Below are 26,091 nucleotides of genomic sequence, written 5' to 3'. Positions count from 1 at the left end.
AAAAATATAGTTTTATGGTGTTCATTCAATTCTTCACTTTCATCTCTGATTAAACACTTCCATTGCTTTTACTACAATCATTCTTCACGTGTTGCATCCTCACGTGGAGCTTGTCCCTCAGAAAGATTAGGCTTTGGTTTCCGCATCTGAGGGATGCTTTCCCACATTAAGGCCAATTTTAAAGCTTTTCTGTACCGACACGCCCTGCAAGCACTTCTGGTGTGAATCTTTACACAAATAAAAAGGAAGAAGTCAATAAACAAAAGAGTCTGTTGTAAAAAAACAAACAAACAGACATTATAGGACCTGAGGAGAAACTACAGAGGGGGGTTTCAACATCTGAGCTACTAGCGCACAATGTTAAAACTAAAACGATTTAGTACTGAGAAGATACCCTGTCAGTTAAGCATGTAACACTACATGACTTTTCAAATGTAATAAACTTTGTTCCCTGAGTTTAGGAAAACAATAAGACAACAAAATAAAATCTTAATCGAGGTAGTATAACACAGGAATAGCAAGGGCAGCTGCACACTGACATACAAAACAAAAAGCAGACATTCATTATCTTGTCATACCGTTACTCAATAATGGAAACAATGAACAAAAGATACTATTAATACTGGCTCAGTGCCCCAGCAACATCCGAGGAGATAAATAACAAACTGAATGTGTGTTTTCTATCCTTCAGTCCACACAACAGGTGGAGCGAGAAGACACAGCTGCCCTTACCATCCGGTAAAATCAGGACAAAAAAAGACAAAAAAACAAACCATGACAATCAGAAGAAAAGTCATCAGGAAGTATAAAATGTAATGGAACTGAAGCAGCTCATCACATAACGTAGGTATAAGTAGTTATTAAATATACAGTGGAAGTTTACCCGGAGGTAAACCGAGGTAGATAATCAGTGAAAAGGACTCGCGCCTCCCCTTTCGCTCCAGTGATAAACTCTCTTAAATAATGTCAGAAATGTCACTTTTGTAACATTTTTGACAATCTTTTTAAACATTCATGGTGGGTGAGATATCTTTTCTCAAAAACATACACACACAAATAAAGGAAAATAAAATAAAAAATACATTCATTGAATGAAAAAGAAAGACTTAAACTAAATCAAATGACCCCTCCTGCTAACATTTTATACTGTAAAAGGCATTTGTCGGCTTTCTGTTCATTGTGTGTTGGACCAAAGGAGGATAATGGTAAAAAAAAAAAAAAAAAGGTTTCTCTCCTTGTTTCTGCACAACTTGCTCTCATACTTACATTAAGGCCTGCCGTACACTTGCAACAGAGAATAACTGCAGGATGGATGGATTTATGAATTTAAGTCGCAGTGACAGACATGTCCATGATATGATCTGCTCAGCTGTCTTTCCACTTCAGTGCAGTTTTACTTTTTTGCAAGTGTAAATAGACTGTTAATAGACTGCATTTATATAGCGCTCTTCCAATCTTTGGGACCACTCAAAGCGCTTTATAACACATGTCAGCATTCATACAGTCAGAGGCTACCTTAATAACATGCTCACTAGTGATAATCATTTACACACACGCACTCACACATGGAAGGAATATGGGGTTCAGTATCTTACCGAAGGACACTTTGACATGTTGACCGCAGGGGCCGGGGATCGAACCGCCCGACCCCCCGGCTGGTGGACGACCACTTCCTGAGCCACAGCCGCCCAGTGTACCACTGCCTTCACACCCTCAAACACACACAGTCTCACACACACTCAGGCACACACACTTGGAGAGAAAGTGCAGACTGAGAGCTGCTCGGCGCTTCATGATGACAGCAGCCATTCTTGACAGACTCTATTGACTTCAGGTTGGTCGGACTTTCCTCCACCAGCTTGCCTGACTCTTCAGCGGGGCTGCAGTCCGAGCCTCCGCTTTCCTCTGCTGTCAGAGACGGACGGCTGCTGCTGTTTCCAGACGACAGGTTGGTCAACTCTGTCTCGTCGTGAGAGTAACGACCTGAATCACCGGTTGCGTGGCTGCCCTCGCTGTTGGAGGAGCCCTCCGAGTCACCGGGACGCCAGAGCAGGGCCTGCAGGTTGGTGGGCTGGTCCGGAGACATCGACAGCTCCTCTTCATAGGTCAACACGGTGGAACCGGGCTGATAGGAAACGGTGCCTTGTTTCATATTCTGCAGCATAGAAAAAAATGTTGATTTAGTTAGTGTTTGTGTCGGTAGTAGAGCTGCAAACATTAGTTGACTAATCGATCGATAGAAAAACAAACGCCAACTATTATGATAATTGATTAATTGAGAAGTAATTCTTCATGCAAACATTTCAGAATAAGCTGTTTTCAGCCTCTGAAATGTGGAGATTTCCTGTTTTTCTGTTTTAATATCATATTAAAGTGAATATCTTTGGGTTTTGGCTGACAAAACTAGACATTTGAAGACGTCCCCTTGGACTTTGAGAAACTGGGATGGACATTTTTCACTATTTTCTGACATTTTATAGACTAAACAATAAATCAATGAATCAAGAAAAAGACAGCAGATTAATTGATAAAGAAAATAATCGTTTGCTGCAGCCCTAGTCGGTTGCACAGTTGCAGATACAATCAACCTAGTCAAACCTGCAGGATAAGATCTTATTCTGCCTTTGCATGCTATCATCCACATTACAAATACAGTAGGAGCCTCAGAATTATTTTAGATACAATTTTCTAATCTTTAATAGAGTTCATGAAAAGCCCTATTTATATGAATTAGTCACTGAATATGTTTCCTACAACTTAATTGTGTTCCTCTCGAGTAACATTTGCCAAGATAAAAAAACAACCTCTATATCCTTCTGACATTGTTCATAGTTCTCACTTACACAGGATTCATAATTACCAAATGACAAAAGGAGCACCCGAGAACGTACTTTTAAATATCCAAATTCACTCACAAGTTTAATTTAAAAGACTTTCTTGGCCTGAATTGCACTAAGCAGTCCCAGGCAGAGTTACTCCTCCAACAATAACCACCAATCAAAAAGGTCTGATAAGGTTTGGGCTAAGGTTTGGGTCTGCAATTTCTATATGCAAATTGTAATTAACAAACACTGGTAAGCAATGAATTGTGGGGATTGTTTTTTGCTACGAATGTACAAGTTGCTCATGAAAATGTAACAAGCAGGACTCATAGTTCTAGTGCTTACCTGCACTGCTTTACTTTCCTTTTTCACATTACTGCTGAACGAAAACCATTTCTCTTTCTTCTCAGCGCTGGGCTGAACAGGGCCGAGAGAATTGATAATGAGACATGTTCCACCCTACAAGTGAAAAATATAAATATAAATTTTGGTATATTATATATATGAAAAGGTATGAGCCATATCCAGTATTGTACTGTAAAAAGAATATGATTAAGTGATACTCTTGCGACTATATTTTTTCAGGTCCCCACAATTATTAGTATCCTTACTTACAATTTCATGTTTTCCAAAAATGTATTAATATTAAACACATTTCCAAACTTCTCCAAGCCCGAAAAACTAAATTCCAAAGCTTTTCCAGGATTTCAGTGACTGTGTTACATTACGTGTTGTAATGAGTGTTCAGTACCTTGGCATCAATGAAGTGGTTTTGACTCATCATTGGCACGCTCACATCAGCGCTCTCAGCTTGTCCTTCAGAGCCCAGATGTCCTGCAGCTGAGGCAGATGTGTTCACTCCTTCTCTGTACGTTTTAAAAGCTGAAAATTTACTGAAGGGAAAAAAACATGATGTCACTACAAACAAAGGATACTCAAGGAAACTGGGCTTTTGCAGTTGAAAACAATATGCACTGGCTGCCGTTAGTGTTCAGACACACTAAGTACCTGTGTTTGCCTCTGCAGACGATGATGAAAGCACAGATGATGATGCAGATGAGAGCGATGCAGACTCCCACAGTGATCCCCGTCATTGACTTTTGGTCCAGGTGGTAGAAGCCATCAGAAAATGCTGTTAAAAAGGTGAAGGCAACATTGTCAGATTATCAATCAGTCACCATAGTGCAACGTAAAAATGTTTGATAATTTCAAGTTCTTTAAAAGGTCGTAAGATATGAAGTGATTCTATCAGGATGATGTTGACGATACTGACCTGTGGAGTGTGTGGAGCCACGAGAGAGCCGGGGGTCATGACCAGAGGAGAGGTCTGCATGGACCGTCAGCTCGACAGTGTGAGAAAATGGCCCGTCGCCCATTTTGTTGGATGCAGAAACTTTCACAAAGTAAATCTGGCCAGGCTTTAGTTTCTCCAGCAGTGCCATGGTGATGGTTCCTGTTGGTGAGATTTAACCGCTGTTTAACTGCACATTGTGAATATATTGTCGGGAAAAGTTTTTTTGTCTTTTTAACCTTATTTTCTGGTGTTTAATGCTAATTTAAATTGGATCATGCTGGGTTCTTTTACACGTTATATCTTGTTTGTCTATTCCGTACAAAAAACTAATTGTAACACTTATAAATCGCAGAAAGGGAGGAAAGAAAGTAAGTTTCAAGTTTCCCAAAATGTCTAACTATTCCTTTAAATATATTTAGCAACTCGACTTATCAAGATTATCTTGAATATAATATTGATTATCTTTTACTCCAATATGTTCTTGTCGAGATACATGCACACCTCTGACTTTTTCAGTCCGTTGACCTTTGAAGAACAACAGGACTTTGTGATGCAGTGAAAGACAAACATAAAAGCAATCCTAATGGCTGAGAGGTGATATGTGAGAGAGGAGCAGGGGGTCAGGGCTATACACATTCCCTTATCCAGTACCACCAGGGTCCCATTAGAGGTAGAAGGGGGGTGGGGGTTCAGTTCGAGGTGATAGAGGGGCTGGGCTGAGCTGGAGGCTTTGTGAATGGCTTCACTTTTGACCCCTTCACCAGTGGCAAAGGAAGAATTGTGTGTGTCTTTTTTTGTGTGTGTTTCCTGAGGTCATCTGCCCTGAAAAACACCTACACTGCCTCACAAACCAGATACAACGACAGCTTTACAACGCCTGTGACTGAGTGGAATGGTTGCTTTACAAAGAGTTCTCTCTTTACTTTTGGCTGGGGTTAACATATTGTATTAATCATTTAATTAGTATATTTGGTAATGTAATCTCAACTCCCTACATTAACTTAATTTCTTTCTGCTTTAATCATATAAAATATGAATCCTGTTTATATGAAAAGTTTATATATCTGTGAACCTTAAAGATCCACATTATGTTTGCCACAATTCTCACTGATAAAACAAATTAAGCAGAAATTCAAAGACAAAAAATGGCATCCTAATAAATGTTATACTGTTGCAATGCGTTTTTCTTTATTCAACTTTATTATTATCGGTTCTAGGTCCGGATCTGGATAGGACGGCATCTGAGTCCGGTCCCGGACCCTGGTCCGCCTATGAGTGACCTCGGATATAGTGGTTCATAATGGTGTTCTGATTTTGGTCACTAAGAAGGTAAATCAAAGTCTTTGTTGTAATCACATTGAATCTCCAAACTGGTCTTTTATCAGTAAGACAAAAGCAGTGAGCTCAATCTGTACTGGCATAGACTGGAGGATGAAATGAGTTACTGATTTCCAATGGGTCATTTGTACGGGACAGGATGAAGTCTTTGTGGTTCGCCCTCCCCTGCGCACACATATAATCTCTTTCTCTCTACATCTCTTTCCACACTCCTCCTTACCTTCTCTTTGCAGCACTTGCCATTCCCCAGCTATCCAGGCGTTTCTGGAGGCGTACAGGATGGTGTAATGTGTCACAGCTACGTTGGATTCATCAGGGGTTTTCCATGAAACCAGCGCTATGCCCTCTTCAATCAGAGTTACTTTCACATTGGAGGGAGGCAGAGTGGGAGCTGTGTGGATGAAAAGAACAATACATGTCAAATAAAAATACCACGCAGCAGCAGCAGCAATAAAAAACTACTGGCTCACATCGGAAATATAATTATTAAATGAAATGTTTGATCATTTTGCACTCACCGTCAGGGAAAGTGCTCTGATAGACCACAGGGCTCCAAGGGCTGGACAGCTGGTCAATGTGAAGGCGAATGGCAAATTCATACTTGGTGTTGGGCTCCAGATCTCGCACCAGGAGTCTCTGCTCACTCCTGCAGAAGAAAGACATTTTATATTATTATTAAGATTTTCGATCAACATGTTGGCCCTTGTCTACATAATGTCACTGTTGTTCTTTTTGTTTTTTAAACACAAAAATGTTGCCCACATTTTTGTATTTCAGGGTCTGAGTGTCTGTATTTTGGCAACACACTTTACTAGAGGCTTATTATAATAGCTGAAGTTGAACTTCTGACATTTTTATTTAATGTAATACTTCACACCCTTGCCAAACTGTATGCCATATTGCATTAACACACCCAAAACTATCAACATTTTAAAAGCCAAAAATGTCTTTAGTGAGGCACAAGGATTAAAGGGCCAGTTCACTTAAAACATACCTCTTTTCCTTTTGCCTAGATGAGGATCTATCATCCAAATCAGCTCAATGTAATTAGCTGAACTGATATTAGTTGTGTAGATCACTCTAATAAAATACACTCAATGGCATTTGTGTGCTACATAATAAAATAATACATTCAATAACTTTAACAGCTGTGTGTCTTTCATGATGTAGTAAATCATATAAAATCTAAGTTATCAAATTTGACTGTGAACTGGTCCTTTAATAAAAAACGGTCTTGCCCAGCAGATGGCGAAATGGAGCTTAATCTGGTGACCAGAAAACTTTCCTCAACGTATTTATGTTGTTAAGTGTTAAGTGTTGTAAAGTTTTGGAGATATGATACAGCTGAGGTTGTGATACGTCAAATTATTATCAATAACATAATATGGTGTTAAGATAAGAGCTGAACTGTGGCAGGAGACCAAGTCATCACACAGTAAGACACAAAACACAGTTACATGTGTTTTAAATCTGGACACTTTCAATCAAACACTCCAAACACAAAAAGCATCGTACAGAAATCCCTACAAATGCAATAAAGCTGCACTAATCAATATTATAGTTCAACACAATGATTAAAACTGTCTTAAATAAAAAGTATTATGAAGAAATTCTTACGTCTGCAGGTAGAGCACCAGGGAGGCGTTCTGCAGGCCTACTGGGTTGCAGCGGATGGTGTAGTTGATGGCATGGCTGGAGGTGAAGGCTGGTCGACCCCAGTGCAGAAACACAGCGGACGAACTGTTGGTCTTGGTGTGCACATTGTGTGGAGGAGGTGGAGGGGGCACCAGGCGATCTCTAACAGCTGAGAGATACATTAAGAGTAATGTTATTTAATATTCAAATACAAGAGACACCCACATGCAGGTAAACAATAAATACATTATGGAGAGTGTGGAGGGGGTAATATTCAGAGAAAAACCTTGAAGAATTTACCAGATTTAAGTCGTAAATTTACAAAATAAAAATGATATTCTGAGATTAGTTTTGGACAGATGCAAGGATATCCCCATGTTGCATACTGTTGTACCTCCTCACTAACGTGTGTGTGTGTGTGTGTGTGTGTGTGTGGCATTATTCCCTGTTTACTGGTGGCGATGTGGTGGGATGAGGTTATTGCAACCTTACAAAGTGAAGCGATGTGGTTCCTTGACAAAAAGTAAAAACCTACAAGAGTTTTCTCTCTTATATGCCATCTAATGGTATAGACACAGTTAAAAAAATGATGTTGTGGGACTTACAGACACATCCAGGGGTGTTGATAGTCTGGTCTGCCTGGTAGCCATCTCCGACAAAATTATAAGCCAGAAGCTTAACATGGTACTTCTTCCTTGGGTCTACATAAAGAAAAAAAAACAAACAAAAATGTCTAAATAGTAATAACCATAGAAATGTGAAAAACACCAAAAGTTTTTGCTTTAAAACACATCAGTCAATGTGCAGTCTCAGATCTGGACTTCAGTAGACATCCATAGAGATTTATTCTCACCAACACTTAAGTATTCACCATGTACCACAACACCAAGACAGATGACTTCGTGATTCCTGCAGCTAACAGGAAGCAGGGGTGATACATGAAAGAGACCTGGACTGTGTGGGTGTGGTGTCAGTGAGGTTTTCTGGTGTGTGGTGTGATGGTGTGGTGGGAACCAGAGGTGAGGCAGTGCGACAGATGCCCAGTGTCGTGAGGTCTTTGGTCAGTTTCTGTAGCAGCAGAACAGAAGATCTCCACTATCCATCACCCTGTCACCCCCAAGTCTTTTGATAAAATAAGAAGGGCCTTTCTCGGGCCCCAGTCAGGCCTGCTGGTCAGTGGTCAGTGGCCACTCCTATTCAGGTCCAGAATCTGGGCGTCAAATCGACGGACAAAATCCCCTGGGAAGGACATCGCTGACTCAGTGACCCTGAATACCCTGCGCCGAACAAAAGCCATCTGACCAAATGTCCCTTTTACCCCTAAAATAATAATTATCAGGGTCTGATTTGAATGTTGCATACAATGTTGATATTGTGAGTCATATCTGTCAACTCTTACAGGTAGTAAAATAAATGCACTGATACCCAACCTCTCTAAATGATGTTTCTCAAATTCTTGGTCAAAGTTTGGTGGGAAGATGAAAATCACTTTTGTAATACTATTTATGCTTAACAAAATACGATCAGAACATTTTGTAATCGGAGATCTTTGAGGTCTGTTCGGAGGTTTGAAATAGGTAAGAGTGGGACCACCTGCCGTTCTTGTCATTGTGTTATGAAAATGATGTCTTATGTATGTTTTCGCTCAGAAGAAATTCCCATTACTAAACTGTGTATCAACTGTAAAATATGCTGCAATAGAAGCATGTTTAGCTCAAATATGAACATGAGCATTTTGCTCAACTTGACGCTAAAATAATCTTTATGACAGTCCTGACTATCCTGCATAAAACAAACTTCTAGCGCTGTATGAAACATTTAGGTGCTCGTAAGAAGAGGCACACGGGACCACAGGAGATGAATTTGTGTCCATGGAAGTTGAAGAAGTTTAGGAGGGGTGGAGTCGAGCTGCTTGCACCCCCATGCAGCCCTGAGGAGTTTCACTGGAGCCAGACCAGGGCCAGCAGGTCAGGCCGAGATTAAACTCTGAAAGAATCTGAGGTCACGGGTGTGAAATATGAGATGAGCCTCTTTTTTTTTTCCTGTTCAGAGATTCTCCCTTCCGAAAACTTTATGCTATTTGCAATGACAATAAGGAGTTAAAACATTTTTTGCATACTAATCAACAATAATGAACTGCATCATGAATTGCTGGAATAATTAGATACATGTAGAGCATACCAAGAGTGACCTGAACGGAAAATACGGTCTCTTGATATCTTTTTCTAAAAGATAAAACCAGAAGCTCTGTTCTTTTTTCACAATGTCCACCTTGTTATCCAGAGTTTTTCACCTCTAAAAAAGGAGCAGGCACAAAGTATGCACCTCTACCCAACCCCACAATACAATGGGCTTGCCGTAATTATGCGAGAGAGTAGCTCTGCAAGGGGGGAAGCTGTGACATCTGGGCCACGACCTTTGACATGGAATCTGGGCAAGCTAAATCCTGCAAAAGGAGGGGTGACAGGGCTCTCTCTGAGGGGGGAGGGTCAAGCAGAGGAAGTGAGAGGAAAAACAGGGAAACAGAAGAGTCAAACTAAAATGCTGCTTAATAAGTGATGACAGTGTTCTGATAAAAGCAAACTCAGAGGACAGGTTTGTTTTTCACTCGCAATGGACCTGACACCTGAAGCTCATACGATGTGACCATGTACTTTACATAATGAATATACTCTCTACCATCTACCACAGATAACAACATAGTTGTCATTGTTCATGTAACGTATTGTGCTTTTCTAAAAGATATCCTGATATTAAGGCTGCAACTAACATGTATTTCTGTTATCGGTTAATCTGTTGACTATTGTATGGAATAGTTGTTTAGTTTGTGAAGATTGGAAAAAGTTTGTTCTTTCATGTAAATGTTTTGTTTTGTCCCAAACCGAATGATATTCATTTTACAGTGACATAAAACACAGAAATCCTCACATTTAAAACCTGGAAACATTAATGTCTAACATTTTAGATGGATTCAAAGTCTAAAATGGTTATTTCATTATCAAAATTGTTTCAGCACTACCTGATATAGCAGTGGATGCCGATTACAAAATATAAATGTGGCTGCATTGCTGCACATTATATTCATAGAGTGCTGTGTTCTGCTCGAGTTGCCATTCTTTGAGAGAAGACATTTTCCTGTCCTTCCCACTAAGATAAATCTCACATGGCCATACTCCCATAAATGATGCTGTTTGTATTAAAGGCCATATTTGAGCCATTTGTGATCACCCTCTTTTTTTAATTTACAGCCAAAATGGAGATCCTGTTGGCCTCTGAGGTTTTTGTTCTGCCCTGCGAAAGCCCCCCCAAGCCAGGCCTGAACAGGGGCCATAAATGTCAACTCCTGCATGAACCCTCACACCAGCATCTATCATCTCTCTCTCTCTCCTCCCCCTCTCTCTTTTGCCCTTACTCACACAAATCAATTACTGACACACACACACACACACACACACACACACACACACACACACACACACACACACACACACACACACACACACACACACACACACACACACACAAATTAAGCACAAAATGACCTTTTAGAATGATGGTCAGAACACAAATCTAGTTTTCAAAGTAAGCACACTTTGCCTTTTGTTCAATAAAAAAAGAGGGGACGAGAAGTAAGATGGCCTGCAGCTAAGAGATAAATCTACAGTTGTACACACAGCGCTGCCTGGTGCCAACAGGTATGAGAGGTATTTAAGCCTCGACTACAAGTTCTTCTCATGAGCCAAGCAGAGAATACACATGCGAGGAAAGGTCACATCACCGTGTCATTTATACCCAACTGGAGCCTCTCAAACACATTCCTGTCTCTCAGGGTGTGCTTTCAATCATCTGGATTGGTCATAAGTGATAATTTACAGCCAGCTCAGAGCATGTCCTCCTGTAGCTGTACACAAAGCTCAATCTGCAGCATCCAGTTTTGCTGCAGCTAACAGTTCACAGATCAATGTTATTGGCAAAAAAAGAAAAAGTGATGGCTGTTGCTGGATTATAGGCAATGTCATTTACAGTACAAGCAGAATTAATTTGCAAAGTAATCCCTTGCTGAGAAAATCCTACAGTCAGCATTTGGTGGTCCCAAGGAAAAACAATGTGGACGCTTACATTAGAGCTTCTGTAGCTTCAAATCTACAGAGTACATCAATATGCAGTAACAAACATTTGCAAATAATGCCTTTCAAGAAAGCTGCCAAAAAACGTATAATATTCTCTCGTAATATTTTGCAATGCAATGATTGAAGCATAAAAGAGCAGGATAAAGCAACATGTCAAAATTACAAATATTCCCACAGGAGGAACTGGTTCCTGCTAATTAATCTCATTTCACTGTTACGGTAGAAAGAGAAAGAGAAATTAAAAATAAATAAAAGTCCTGGCCTCTCTCTTTCCAGTCAAGTCGTGTGCTCATTTGTGAGTAAATATCAACATTACTAGTTGTCATTATTTGATGTGACTGGCTTGCTGTAAATAACATCAGATACAGTCAAGTAGTCAAATAATTGTGGATACAGATTAGTTACTATGCTCATCACTTGTAGAACTGAAGATCGAAGGTGTGCCACAACTCATCACCTGATCACCTTTGAGGCAAGACTATGTAACTCCGGACTCTCTTAAACATCAAGAGTGAAACTCATTAGCAATAAAATGTACCCTGGTTCAATTTATAACACTCACAGGTTCTGCTTCCACAGCCTTACTTGGTCTGGTATGACCAGCAGCTTATGGTGGCTAATGTTAGCAAACTGTAGATACAATAGATATGATTGACTTTTCTACAGTTACCGTCAGAGTAGGTTTTAAACATTTAGCATGGATTTATATCATATAACACATTTTTGTATTCAATTTATTTAAGTTTGCTTTCAATTCCTTTTGAAATCAAAATGTGCAGCTATAATAATAGCAAAACTTAACGCCTTGAAGAAGGAAGTAATAGTTGTAAAAGCGATAAAGCCATTTAGTCAGATTCCTCACAGCACAACAGGGTTTTCTGATGAAGGATGTGTTGTCACACGGGAGGTCACATGCTTGTGCACAGTGTTACAACTAATTCATGAGAAAGAAATCTCAGAACTTCAACATTGTGAGCTCACAAGACATGCTCATTGTTTGGCCTACAGCTCAGTTGGTGAGAGGCTGCATTTCCTTTAAGTCTTGGTTAATAAACTATCTTTGTGGCTCTCAAAGCCAAACACAATGAGAGTCTTTGATGTCAATGCTCCTCCAGCAACGCAGCTCAAAGCAGTCATAAAACACATAATAAATCTGCCTCCACAAAACAGCTTCTCTCTCTTCAACACACAGCAGCCCTGCAAAGCTCCTTTATCAAAGAGGAACAAAAAGATGATTCTTGATTTTTGGTGTTGCTAATTTTGTCGATTAGCTTAGAGTTTGTCAGCAGCTGTGTGACTGCAGCTTCCTCTTCCTCACAAAACATTTATTCAACATTTAGAGCAATCTGATGAAGGAAGAAAGAGCACTACGGTGACTTTTAAAAACTGCAGATCTCTTCATATTAATACACCCCAATACAACCATAATGACAATAACATAAAATATGACATTTAATTAGCAAAACACAATTTCTTTGCAGTTTTTTCTCTCTGAAGATATTATCACACTGGCATCCCAGGTATTTATATTTATCTCAGTTAGTTATTGTTATTGTATCTGTTATAGTGTTCATTATAAATTAATGTCAACAGAATCAGTAAAAACAGAAGTAGATAGTTTCACAGTAGGTGTATTGTAGTATATTAATACTACAATGCACCTACTGTGAAACCATCTACTTCTGTTTCCCGTATTAGTGTTTAACCCATTGAACTAAATATCTAACTAACGAAACGCCCGCAGCAGTTAGAGTTAACACCTAAAGTAATTTATAGTGCCTCCTCATCTTTCTTTCTTTCTGATCCCGTTCCTTCCTGATTTACTAAGTCAGCTGTTGACCACCTGGTTGACCTCTCTCGCCACAGATGGTCAGTTGTCCACTGCATTGGCCTGAGCCCCCTCTCCTCTCTCAAACAAAAAAGCCAAAATGAATCTGACCTAAAGGCCAAAAGAGCTGTGATATGTCCAAAACACTATCCAGCAGCTGCTGAAAAGACACACACACTGAAATCCTGCACGGAGGTTGGGAGGTCATGGAAGTGGGATGTGGTGCTGTTCTTTTTCACAGTTCTCCTCAACACGAGACTTAAGCCAATTAATCACTCATAAGCTTAGCTGTCAATAGATGCTGCACAAATTATTTCACTCAAGCTTTTGTAAGCGTAAACATTTTAAATGGCCGTTAAGACATGCAAGTTTTTAATTGAAAAGTGTCTTATACTTAAAAATATGTGGGTGCATGCGCAAATCCTTCTGTGTTGTCATGTACACAAAATACTCTAATTTGTGAAAAAGAGAGCTGCAATGATTCATCGACTAATCCCAAATATTTTTGATAATTGATTAATCGTTAGGTGTAAAAAAATGCAGAAAATGCAGTTTTCAGCCGCTGAAATATGGAGATTTCCTGCTTTTCTCTGTTTTATATCATATTAAACTAAACATCTTTGGGTTTCGGACTGACATTTAAAGACATTTAAAGACATCACCTTGGACTTAAAAGTGGGATGGACATCTTTTACTAATTTCTGACTTTTATTACACCAAGGATCATTGATTTATTTTGAAAATAATTCCCCAGCCTAATTGATAATGAAAATAATCGTCAGTTGCAGAGCGTATACCAGGTACCTCAGTAGCAGCAGGTAACTCGAATGATCTGAAACAAAACTCACCGAGGCCTCCGATGGTGTACGTATTATCTGAAGCACGCAGCTGAATCGGGTCCCTCTCTGACTGGCTCTCCTCGTGGTAGAAGAATCTGTAGCCTTGAACACTAGCTGAGTTCCTGGGTGCCAACTGCCAGCGCGCCAAGATAGTGGTGCAGTTTAAAGGCTCCAAATGCATCTCAGGAGCCATGGGAACTACAGACAGAAGAGTCAGAAAAACATTTAGATTTAGATAATGATATTCTGTTGTTGATTACAATCCTACACTAACATAAGAAAGTGTTCCCAAACAGACTTTTTGGGTTCATGATAACAAAAACAAACAGTCATTCAAAATAAACAGTGCTGCTTCATAGACATTGTTCTGCTATGTGTGTCTTATGACTGAGGCTTTTCAGAAAACAGGCACTTGTTCTTGGAAAACTCCAATCTCTTCATCACATTATGTGAGGGGCAGGAGGTGGTTCCTGACCAGGAGTTTTCTTTTTAAAGTGAAACTACTATCTGATGCTTTACCAGCCGTTTCACACTCAATCCAGAACAGAGACAACCACATGAGCAGTCAGGGCAGCCATTTCACACATTTTTATTTTAGGAATGAGGGGAATGAAGTTTACCAATAGAAGACTCTGGAACTGGAGACAGAGGGCAAAAAGGATGGGCAGGAAAAACAAATCCTCCCGTCCCCCACCTCAAAGCTTCAGATGTGGCTCTAAACAGCCATATACTCTTTTCCCACCCAGAGGCCTGAGTGGCTCCCTTTATGACCCATGACTGAAACCCTTCCAATGTTACTGACAGTGCAGGGCACAGGTCACACGGTAACAAACGCAATACCTTAACAAGATTATTAGAGCAAGCTCCTCTCTTGATTCATGAATTAAAGGGAAGGTAGACCAACAATCGGCAACTAGCACCAAATCAATCTAGATTGCTTTTTGATTTTGGGGTGAACTGTTCAGTGATAATTTAGCTTTTTGTGTCAACATCCTGTATGTGTAGATGTTAATATATTAATATATATTCATCTTAAATAAATTATGAAGGCTGTATGGCTGAAATGATGTACCTCGAGCACTGGATAACTTCGGAGTGCGATGGGACGTCCAGGCAGACGGCTCACCCCACCCAATGCTGGTGGCAGCAACAATACGAAGGAGGTAGATGGTGTCAGGCTGCAGGTTTTTCAGGAGATGCTGGGTCTTGTCTCCAGGTAGCTCCATCTGTGAGACTGTATTCTCAGCACTGGTGCGATAGGACAAACGATATGCAGAGACTCGGCCACGACTCAGCTTGTCTGAAAGGGGCTGCCAAGACACCTGGATGTCCATGGGACTGCGGCTGGTGAGGCTGAGCTCAGGGGCACGGAGGGGAACTGTGGACAGACAAGACAGGCAGGTTAAGACCAAAAAAGGTCCTGTGAGCCAAAGAAAACAGAAAAGTCATCCCTGATGCTTTGAAAAGCTGTTCCTTCTGAAGGTTTGTCTTCACTAAAGAGGAATAGTGGAACCTTGGGGATGGGGTTCGGTGACTACAGTTTTTTCTAAACATACTAGATCACTGTTGAATGTATTTTGATAACCTTATCCATTCAGTGACCTCCCCATGAGCTGCTTCAATTGGTACCATAAGGGCTGAAATCACAAACATGCATGAAAAAGAGCTTAAAACTAAACATGAAAAATGTCACCTATGTTTAAATTTGTAGCATACTGCACCAGTCCAGAGGACATACTTTTAGATACAAACTAGGGTTGGAGAATAAAAAGATATCTACCCTGAGACAATATACTATGTATATCGTAGCGATTCAATTAATATGTCTGGTTGTATTTTGAATTGTGGGCAATGTTGCAAATCAATCCAGAGCTGTTTTATGCCAATGTCAGATTTTTTCCAATACATTTTCCAGAAAATGATCCATATCATAATATATATATATATATATATATATATATATATATATATATATATATATATATATATATATATATATATATATATATATAAATATACAGTACGCTCACCATAATTCCAACTAACCCTAAAACTGGAAGCAAATCATGGTGGTATGGTTTGTAATGGGTTAAGTCAGAATATAATCCAGCTACACATCCTGTTTTTAAGTAATATTTTCATGTAAAAACCTGACAAAAATGATCTTGCATGTTAAAACTAATGAAAATACATTCCATTTATTTTTCCCTAATTAAAATTAGATGAAATTGTCTTTACCAAAGCCTCTATTTAAGGTGACCTCAAGCTTGCCCTGCAAGCTATGTAATATAATTTAATAACTTCAGTCATGTAGAACAGGCAGAGGGCAGCCTTTGACCCACAGGCCATGAGCAAATGAGGTTTCACTGGAATTCAAAAACACTCAAGGGGTATGGGTCATAAACACAGACATGAGCTTGTGTACGGAGATACACACACATACATGTACAGAAGCACCGTGTACAAATAATTACATTGTCTCTTACATCAATAACAAAGCTCATTTTCAGCAGTGACAATATTCTGTAAACAAACATCCTCTCACAGAGACGGTTTAAAGATCGATGGTGGCGGTTTGTCCTTTATCTGTCCATTTCACTCTCTTGACTGACTTTCTTCTGATTTGTATTCATTGTGGTAACTAAGTGTATTCCTCACCGTCCTCGAGCGTGTGCTGGAACACGTTGTCCGACATACGACTTGCTCCCATGGGCATGTAGGCCACCACATAGAAAGTGTAGTTGCGAGCCGGCTCCAGGTCATCAATAATGTAGCGAGTTGTATCGTTTCCAATGACAACTTGATATTCCTCGTTGTTTAATCCTGGACAAATGATAACATTGTAAAATTAGCTTTATATAAAAATAAACAAAATCAATACAAACAAATACCACAGGTCAAATACAATGTTCACTTTTTTTTTAAAGCACAATCATATCATTAAAATATATTGTATAGCTACAGTCTTCTCTTCCTGCAGCAGGTTTCTTTTTAGATTCATCTCAATGTTCACATGCACTAGTTTTTCAGATGAACTTTTGTGTAATAGGTAATTAATTAGAGCAGATTAGCAAAGTCACAAAAATATGTATTTGTGCCCTGGGGAAAAATGACCTTGTCTGATATCTGACTTGGGGAACAAGGTACTTGAGAGAAAACCAAAAAAATGCTTTCTCCTTAGTCTGAATGCCCAGTAAGCCTCTCTCAAAAGTGTAACAAAGTCTGCATTCCTGTCCAATTCACAACCTTCCACGGTCTTCACAGAATACACACTTTTGGACACTTCATCACACAGGCTAATTAGTTCCTCTTTTCATTAGAGCCTCCATTTAGTGCTGGGTTCTCTCTCTGCCACCTCAGGTGCAGAGTGCACTGTCTGATACTCTGTCAATGTCAGTGAAAAGCCATTCTCTGTGACTGGGACCAAGGATATTGTGTCACTAAATCTAAATCAAGTGCAGAAAATCCCCGACAGATGCCAGTTATTCAAGAATAAAATAGAGGGAATTTGTTCTTTTTATGTTGACCTCCTTGTCCCCAACAAAATCCAGCAGGTGTTCTTTTCTGTACATTTCACCTTCCCAATGGAAGTCAGAGGCATTATAATTAAGTGCAGTGCTTGAATGAACAAGCTGATTTTTTTTCTCAAATGTTGCATTGTTTGAATGTGACTCTTGTTGTCCACAGCAAGAGTTCCCAGGAAAGCTGAAAGGCTTTTCTACTGCCACACTACAACCCTTGTGCTTTGTATGAATAGTTTTGTGTGCATCCTGCATTTTATAAGCTAGAAGGAAGGGACCCTTCATCTTGAAACTCCACAGGGCTACAGTCTATAGAGGACTGTTCCTGTTTCTCAAGAAAAAGCTGTTGTTCTGCTTTATTCTAGAGAAACACTTCTTCCTTTGACGTCTGCCCACCAACATAGCTTAAACAACATATAGTCAGCTCCCACAATATACTTTCTATACAGGAAGTGGAAGAATGCAAGTTCATAAGGAGATCCTCTCATTTTACACATCGTTCTATAAAGCCTTTTGTGGTTCCAGTGGGAGATGTGTAAAATTGGATAAATTGAAGACTACAAGATTGAAAGTAAAACATAGTCAGGGGGTGTGGAGTTACAAAGAAATTGACTGTTGATTTTCCATGTGTTGCATCAATTTGCCGTGCTGGGAGGAAGCAACTTGAAAAAAATGAAAAATGTAAATAGATCAACTATTTACCTATTTTAGTTTGTTTTACAAAGGCAAGAATAAAAAAAATGTCCCTGTTGTATTCGTACAGTTTCTGACCAGGAAAATCTCTTGTTTGTTTACACACCACTCACCTTCAGCCTTCATGTAGTGCACTGAGTAAGCAATAACTTTATCTGAGTTATACTGGGGCCTGTCCCAAGCCAGAAGGATGGCAGAGCTCGACACAGTGTCAGCTCGGATATTCCTGGGAGCACTCGGTCGATCTTCAGACATCACCACAATGAGCCTCGCCATGCAAAGGACCGATCCCTGCTCGTTCTCTGCCTGGCACTGATAGATGGCATCGTCCTCGGGGATGATCTGGTTGATGACCAGTTTGCTATGTGACACAGACACATACAGATGAAGAGTCTGCACACAGATAGCTTCATCCTGAGGCTCCTTTACCAGGATGTAATCATTCTATAATTACCTTTAACAAGCACTGACAGTAGAATAACTGTACCAATTAAACCCCCATTTGCACTGCTGTAAATTATTCAGTTTCCTTTCTACTGTAAGGACAGTAGTGCATTATTTATTTAAATGGTTTCAAATTGAACAGTTAAGACTGTTAAATGAGCATTTCATGGCACAGTAAAATACGTTTGAGTTCCTGTTTTCATTATCTCTGACACATATACATGTTAAAATTAAAACAGGTTTATGGGATCTCAGGAATAATCCCTTAAATGGAAGGAGAATTATACCTGTTGTACATCTTAATACGACCATTGTAATGAACTTTCTCTCCGTTCTTGAGCCAAGTGATTAGAGGCGTTGGAACTCCTTCAGCTTGACACACAAAGCGGGCGGTGCCGGCCCGTGGACGGGTCAGGCTCTCCGGCCACTCGACCAAGGAAGGTGGTGCTTTAGAAGAAGAACATCAATTATAAATAAATAAAAGACGTTTTTGAATTACGAATACAAAATCCCAATTTATACCTCCACACTTCGGTATATCTTTACCTAACACAGTGATATTGGCTGAAGCGACTGTATAGTTTCGTGTGCCAGGAGTAGTTGCTCTGCACATATAGACTCCTCCATGCTGGGGCTTGATGTCTGTGATAATGAGGTTGCCATTTCCCAACACTTTGGTGTTGTAAACATCAATAGACTTGCTGTCCGCTCGGCTCCAGGAGATGATGGGTCGGGGCTTGCCTGTGGCCATGCACTCCAGGATGGCATTCTGGTGCAGCGACACTGAAATGTTCTGTGGCCCAACGATAATGTGCGGCCTCTGTGGAAGCTGTGGCCTGAGAGCTGCAGGGAGAGGGAGGAAGACCGCTTTAATGTATATGGTGTGATGTGACGGACATGGTAGATTAGAGTGAAAGTTCTATCTCTGTGCTGTTCCTTTAGTGAATAAATAATCCTTTTAACAAACTATTGATCAGTCTACAACTGCTCGAGAGACACAAACCAGTTACCTTATTATGCTTTGTGATTGGATATTTCACTACTAAACTGTGTGTTGATGCCCTTTGCACAATACATTTGCAAAAAGAGAGCCTGGTTGACATGACAGCTGCAACTATTAGTCAACTTATCAATTAGTCGATCGACAGAAAAATATATTTATTCAAACTATAGGGAGAGGGAGGAAGACAGCTTTAATGTATATGGTGTGATAATCGTCAAAGTAATTTTTCATGCAACAACGGCAGAAAATGCTGTTTTCAGCCTCTCAAATATGGAGATTTCCTGCTTTTCTTTGTTTTATATCATATTAAACTGAATATCTTTGGAATGGACAATCAACTAATGTAGAATATAATCGACAGATTAATCTATAAAGAAAATTATCTTTAGTTGCAGCCCTAGTTGACATACCTGGAGTGACAGTGAGGGTGGCCTCCGTGCTTCGGCGGCGACTGGCAATGTTGGTGGCGATGCAGCGGTAATTTCCAGCATCTGCCCGCTGCACCCCGTGGATCTGAAGAACACCACTGGGCAGGACTGTGATTCTGGATATGACAGAGATATGATACAGCATTTATACTTACAAAATGGAGCAATTACACATCAAATATTCATAATAACTGATAATGGATATGAATGGTCACAGATTATACTTTATGTAATACCATTTTTTGCTGTCCAGTAAGAATGATTACCATGAAGTTAAACTGAAAACAACAGAGAGAGTGCATACCTTTCAGTGGCAAGAGGTAATGTGACCCGATTGAACTCCCAAGTGATGATGGAAGGGGGGTGTGCACTCATTTTGCAGGCAAACCGGGCAACTGAGCCTTCAGTCACCACAATGGACGTCGGCTGGATTGCAAAAGCAGAGATACCTGCAGCAAAACAGAGCAACAAGAGACAGCCTTTAGTGTGTCAGAAGGAGATGGTACTGTGTCCCAGTATTGGTAATGTAACACAGCTTAATTTAATCAAGTGGCCCAGCTACTACTAACACACAACACAAAGTGCCTTATACAGTACAATTCTTTCCTGTAACAAATAGAGTATTCATGTTTTTATCTCTTAGTCTACATGTGGTCTTTCTAAGAAAAAGTCAAAGGAAACTCTTTTCCCTTGAGGTGTTGTGAAAGCCAGTGTTGTATTTCACTCCATGCGTTGCCACAGAACTTGCTTTGACATAAAACTTGAGCACAAAATCACTAACAAGCCCTACACAACTACCCACAATGTCACAATGTTAGAGAGAAACTCACCAATCAGCAATTACAGATGATAGGAGGGGAAGTTAAATCCCTATTAATACAACTTCCATGACTATTACATTTAGCCTACTATTAAACACATACTGTAAGTGTGAGTATGGCCGGTTCACCAAGATCAATACAAAGAATTATTATCTTATTATCTATTTCTAAATGACCTCTCTTCCTTTCCAAACATATTGATGCATTTCAAACATCCATCCATCTCAATCAGATGCAGTGGATGTCAGAAAACAGAGATGCCTCTAACCTAAAGCTACAGACTTGCTGAGTGCTGCAGGAAGGTGATGACTGCAGAGGAACAGCTACATCCTGCATAGATAGGGTTTCCCTGAAACTGAGCTGTTGTCAGCCACCAGCTGAGCAGCAAAAAATGAGGCCCAACATTAATTACAATAAGGCTGTTTATGGAGAAAATAACAAACAATCAGAATGTATGTATTTGATAAGGACTTAAGTTGTTTTTAGCCCTTTTTGTTAATGAATGCTCTTTGACAGTGGTTCCTCCTGGGCCGTAAAAGTCCTAAAAGCCATTAAGGTCACTCACTGCTGTACCGTCCACCTCAGTGCTCAAAATGCTAAAGAAGCAACAATTCACATAAATTTATAAAATAATCCATAGTACAGACAGAGATGGAAAAATCAATAGACTGTAAATTATTTTTCCAATGGACCAGAAAAATAAAGCAGTATAACTCCAGTAGGTGCATTTCAAGATGCAAAGCCGCTGGCCTGCTTTCAGGATGAAACTCCTCTCAAGTAATGGATAAACAAACACACTGTGACCTCCTCGCACACATCTAAAGCTTCTTCTGCTGCAGTGAGCCATCAGCACCCAGTAAAGACGAAACAGAAAGGAGCAGGAAGCAGGACATCAAGTTGAAACAACATCTGAGAGGTATTCAGTGCGAAAAAACATCACAAGAAGTAAAAATTCCAAATGGTTTTATTCTGCCACAATCTTTTGCATATGCTGCACGTTACCCACAAATATGTGGAAAACCTTAAATATGGATAAATTATATTGTAAATAAATACAATATGTAGAGAAAACTTTGTGACACCAAAGGGGAAACAACCATAAACATTTCTGTGGAAATACAGAAATGTCTGACTCGCACATTGCCAACCATAATTCTTCTTAATGCGTTGGATATCCAGCATCTTTAGAAGTATATTTTTCTACAGAGACATGCAACACCATGCTGTGGTAACCTGCGCTTTTGAGAAAAGTCTACAGGGAATCCCTCCACTACCATAAACACACTGTAGTGTCTATGAGGGCCATGATGGATGGCTGCGTGTAAGTACCGTGTTGCCAGGTGTTGTGGTGCTAAACAGCAGGAGAGCTCTGACTACCATTCAGTTAATTATGACTTTTACACAACTGACAGCGCCTTGCCTTCAAATCCAGCTGACATTTGTGGAGGAAAGGGCTCCTTATTTTGGCCAAGGGAAGTAAAAGTTTCAGTTGCTGAGGTAAAGTTATAAAGAGTCATTTGTATTTGAGATTACAAATTCTAATTATTTTCCATTGTCATAGTGCCGTCATGGTAACTCATACAGAGGACATGGGTGGACTGGCAAATGATGTCACGATCAGATCCTTTGACCATAGACACATTTAATCAAATTAGTCCTGAGCTGTTACCCTCTCAGCTCCACTGAGGTTGTTTGATGTGAAGACAGTGAAGCAGGGAGAGGCATTCAAACCCCCCCTCCCTCACACGCACACCCTCTCCCACCCCCCAGTGTTAACGCAGGCACTTACAAAAATGCCATTAATATGCTGAAGTGATATGACTGCAGGGTATGAGAGACGAGTTGCTTTGCCTTTCTATTCAGTCAAATGATGCTGGATTGACAAACAGCGGGATGACCATTGATTATTGATAAACTACTAAGACAAGAAGAAAAATCTATAACTGCTACGGTTTGTCGAGCATTGGCCAGAGCACTCCCGGCTGAAAATAGAAGGCTGACCTGCAATGAGCGATGATGTTTGCCGAGGGGCATCTAATGTGCAGATGAAATGATCAAAGCAAACATGTCAAGCTGTTTGTGATTTACTTTAACTTTGTGTGTTTATAAAGACTAATATTAAGTTTTTACTTTCACTGTTCGTATTATTCCACCAAAATATAAATAGTTTTCTTTACATTTCTTTTACATTTGAGCCAACTAGAAGACTAGAAGAATACATTCCTCAGCCTATTCCCCAAAAGCATGAAGAAACAGTTCTGACTTCCAAGCAATCTCACCTCTCACCTCTGGCCTCCACAAATCCTGCCTAGCACCTAACTCAGAGCCCTACATGACCACCCCAAACCAGCTCTACTGCTCACTGCTGCCCTGCAAACAGCCTATAAATCACTGAATTCGTTCTCTAGCTGCGACGGTTTTAAATGCTGTTTTGTAATAATATCCATTTCTGCTGAATCGATGACATTTACCAGTTGCTCCTACTACGACAAATAAAACTATAGAAGCAGTCCAGTTGTTAAAACTAATTGCATGCTTGACGTAAAGTGACAGCAATGTCCAGAGGTCAAAATTCAAAGCTAAAGATATATAAATATGAGTCTGTCCACATGCATTCCTGGTTTATTACAGTACGTTCTTCCTGCAGCCCAAACCTGAAGAGTAAAGATGCATTTGCTTCACTTCAGCTTGAAGCAGATGGGCCTGCTGATGCCAGCAGCTCAACAAACTAAAGGTCAGTGGACAGGTCAGGACCAAACAAAGGTTCCCTTACAAATACCAGGAATTAGTTCAGCCCTCACTCCTCTGGTTACTGTGATCAGTTTCTCAGCCAGGCCTCAGCACAGCAAATCATAGTCTACCCTACCTACATATGAGTTAGTAGAGGTACTTAGAAATAAACTTTCTTTGAGATTTTGTGCTCCAAACAATGAGGTTCCTGCACTTCAATACTGTGCATGGAAACAATTCACCTTGTTTCAGTCAAATGCTGAAGTGGACACTCCAGCATTAACGCCAGCGCACATTTCACACATCTCATATTAAACATGAACAATATGCACTTTCTTATTCAGGTAAGGGAACACACTCAAATAGATCCTCAGTGACAATGAAGTGCCAGGATAAAATAACTTCATGAAATTGTTAAACAAGGAAAAGTGCTTTTTTTGCTAAATCCAAACGCAGAAATTATTCTAATTATTTTGTCACATGAAGGAACAATCTGAGAAAACTTCAAGTAATTATTCAACTTTCTGATAAATTAAAATGTTGTCATTGACAGTCAAATTACAACATTTTTTAAAGTTTACTTCAATCTGGATTCAATCTGACATGATATAGGATGACAGAAGCAGTTTGTGTTCACTTTTGCTATGTTCAGCTATGTGAATGACTATGATGGCCCCCAACCGTCCCCAACCCAACCCATCCCCCAGGGTCCAATCCTTTTAGAGACATTACAATTGATCATCTTCTCATGATCCTGCAGGCTGCATGCTAAATTGAAGGCTTCAAGCATCAGGAGGACCATGAAAAACCTCCATTGAATGACTAAAACAACCATGAAAAGTTTTACATGTACTCTTCTTATGGGTCCTATTCCTTTGAACTGGAGTGCACCACATGGTAACACCAAAATAAGTTAATTCTACATTTTCTCTTTCCACAACTCCTACTGAAAAACACCGCTATTTACTTGAGTGATGAGTCCTTTACAATGTTCAGTGACCTCACTGAAGATTTAAAAAAAAGGCTCTTGGACAAAAAAGGAGGGCTGATAAGCAAGAAGGAGAAGAATGCAAAGCTGAAAAAACCCACAAATCAATCACCAGCTGACTGGCAGATGTGCTGCTGCTACACAGGCTGCAGGACAGTCAAGTGACCACTGGCCTGGCTAAACAAAGACCTATTCCCATAAGCAGCGTGACCTCTGAAAGCACAGAGCGGGCGGTGGGGGAGTGGTGTTGGAAGGACTATTCATCCCCTCCTCCAACCCCTTATCTCTGCAACAAAGTTTTCCAATCATTCAACAGCAACCCTCCACTCACCACAGACAGTGGCTTCATTGTCTTTAATCTCCATATCATAACATGGAGCTAAATAAGTTAATCTGTAAATAGCTACACTCCTTTTTTTTAACCACAGTTTCATACTTTGTCATGATGTATTATAAAAATAAGTTGAATGCAGATAACAAAATAAAAGTTGTGTTATATTACAGATATACAGAGAAGAGAGAGAAAACTAAAGTAGACCCACTGATGACTATTGCAGCCAATGATTAAACTAGATGAGCATCCCGCATTATTGTAGTAAAGATTTAAGTCCTGTGCTCTGTCTCACTGCCCACCATCTATTGAACTATTTAAAGAAACCTTTGACCCCTGGGCCTGCCGTTCAGGGGAACCATGGTAACTTTTCGTGTCCAGCAGAGGAGAAAAACAAGATTCCAGGCAGCGACTTGTCTCACTTCATTCATTCACACCACAGCTCACACTGTGCGAGGTTTGCTTTTGTCTTATTGGGGTTTCTAATTGTGCCGAGCCAGTGCTGGTTAGAAACATTCCATAGCAACTTAAAATAATGCTGTGGTCCTGGCCTGGCTGCCTACGGACAATTCATTAGGGCAAAAATAAACGTTGTACATGAGCAGCAGCTACTTCAAATAACTCTTTTAAAAGCGTATTCTGATCTCAGCTTCAAACACAAATTAAGTGAAAATCTGTGTGAGAGTGACTTTACGCCTTACTAAAGCTGGAAACAATCACTTCAAACCCTTAATCCATCCCAATGCACTGGCACTTATTCTGCGGGAGAGAACAAGTTGAATTGGTGCATCCCTGAAACAGACAGCTCTGGATGACAAGTTGCAAAACAAGCACTTAACTAAGTTATTTTTCATTTATCAAGCAGCAACAACATACAACTTACAGGGACAGTTCACCCCAAAATCAAAAATACATATTTGTCCTCTTACCTGACGTGCTACTTATCAGTCTAGATAGTTTTTGGATATGAGTTGCCGAGTTCCCAACAAGCACTTTGCTAGTTGGGCGCAAAGCGCAATACACACCGAAGATTGTTAAATAGTACTTCAGGTAAGAGGAAGTATGTTTTGTATAGTGGGGTGAACTGTCCCTTGATGCTTACAATTATATCATGTTTGCAACCAATGCAACAAGGCCATTTCTATGGGTAATGTCAAGTTAATATCAGTATAGTAATCATAAATAAATGCACTCCATCAGTGGGAATGCAACACATACATAAATGTAACACAGCTGAGCTGTTAAT

General features: G+C 40.0%; 1 protein-coding gene across 1 annotated transcript in view; it reads right to left on the bottom strand.

Moving 5' to 3' along the window:
• Positions 1 to 1,729: 1,729 nt before the first annotated feature.
• The window catches only part of prtga (protogenin homolog a (Gallus gallus)), a 29,023-nt gene continuing 4,661 nt past the window's right edge, over positions 1,730 to 26,091 (bottom strand). The window contains exons 3-19 of the mRNA XM_029426723.1: positions 20,280 to 20,424; positions 19,958 to 20,091; positions 19,091 to 19,387; positions 18,832 to 18,991; positions 18,214 to 18,461; positions 16,545 to 16,709; positions 14,959 to 15,264; positions 13,896 to 14,084; positions 7,695 to 7,790; positions 7,072 to 7,258; positions 5,973 to 6,100; positions 5,675 to 5,845; positions 4,096 to 4,275; positions 3,831 to 3,954; positions 3,574 to 3,715; positions 3,168 to 3,281; positions 1,730 to 2,155 (exon numbers count right to left, since the gene is read on the bottom strand). Of these exons, the coding sequence (XP_029282583.1) occupies positions 1,730 to 2,155; positions 3,168 to 3,281; positions 3,574 to 3,715; positions 3,831 to 3,954; positions 4,096 to 4,275; positions 5,675 to 5,845; positions 5,973 to 6,100; positions 7,072 to 7,258; positions 7,695 to 7,790; positions 13,896 to 14,084; positions 14,959 to 15,264; positions 16,545 to 16,709; positions 18,214 to 18,461; positions 18,832 to 18,991; positions 19,091 to 19,387; positions 19,958 to 20,091; positions 20,280 to 20,424 (3,212 nt within the window). The remainder of the gene's footprint in view (positions 2,156 to 3,167; positions 3,282 to 3,573; positions 3,716 to 3,830; positions 3,955 to 4,095; positions 4,276 to 5,674; positions 5,846 to 5,972; positions 6,101 to 7,071; positions 7,259 to 7,694; positions 7,791 to 13,895; positions 14,085 to 14,958; positions 15,265 to 16,544; positions 16,710 to 18,213; positions 18,462 to 18,831; positions 18,992 to 19,090; positions 19,388 to 19,957; positions 20,092 to 20,279; positions 20,425 to 26,091) is intronic.

Source organism: Cottoperca gobio, chromosome 3 (assembly GCF_900634415.1).
Source record: "Cottoperca gobio chromosome 3, fCotGob3.1, whole genome shotgun sequence".
In the NCBI taxonomy this organism is placed as follows: Eukaryota; Metazoa; Chordata; class Actinopteri; order Perciformes; family Bovichtidae; genus Cottoperca; species Cottoperca gobio.
This window is presented reverse-complemented; position numbering and strand designations above follow the sequence as displayed.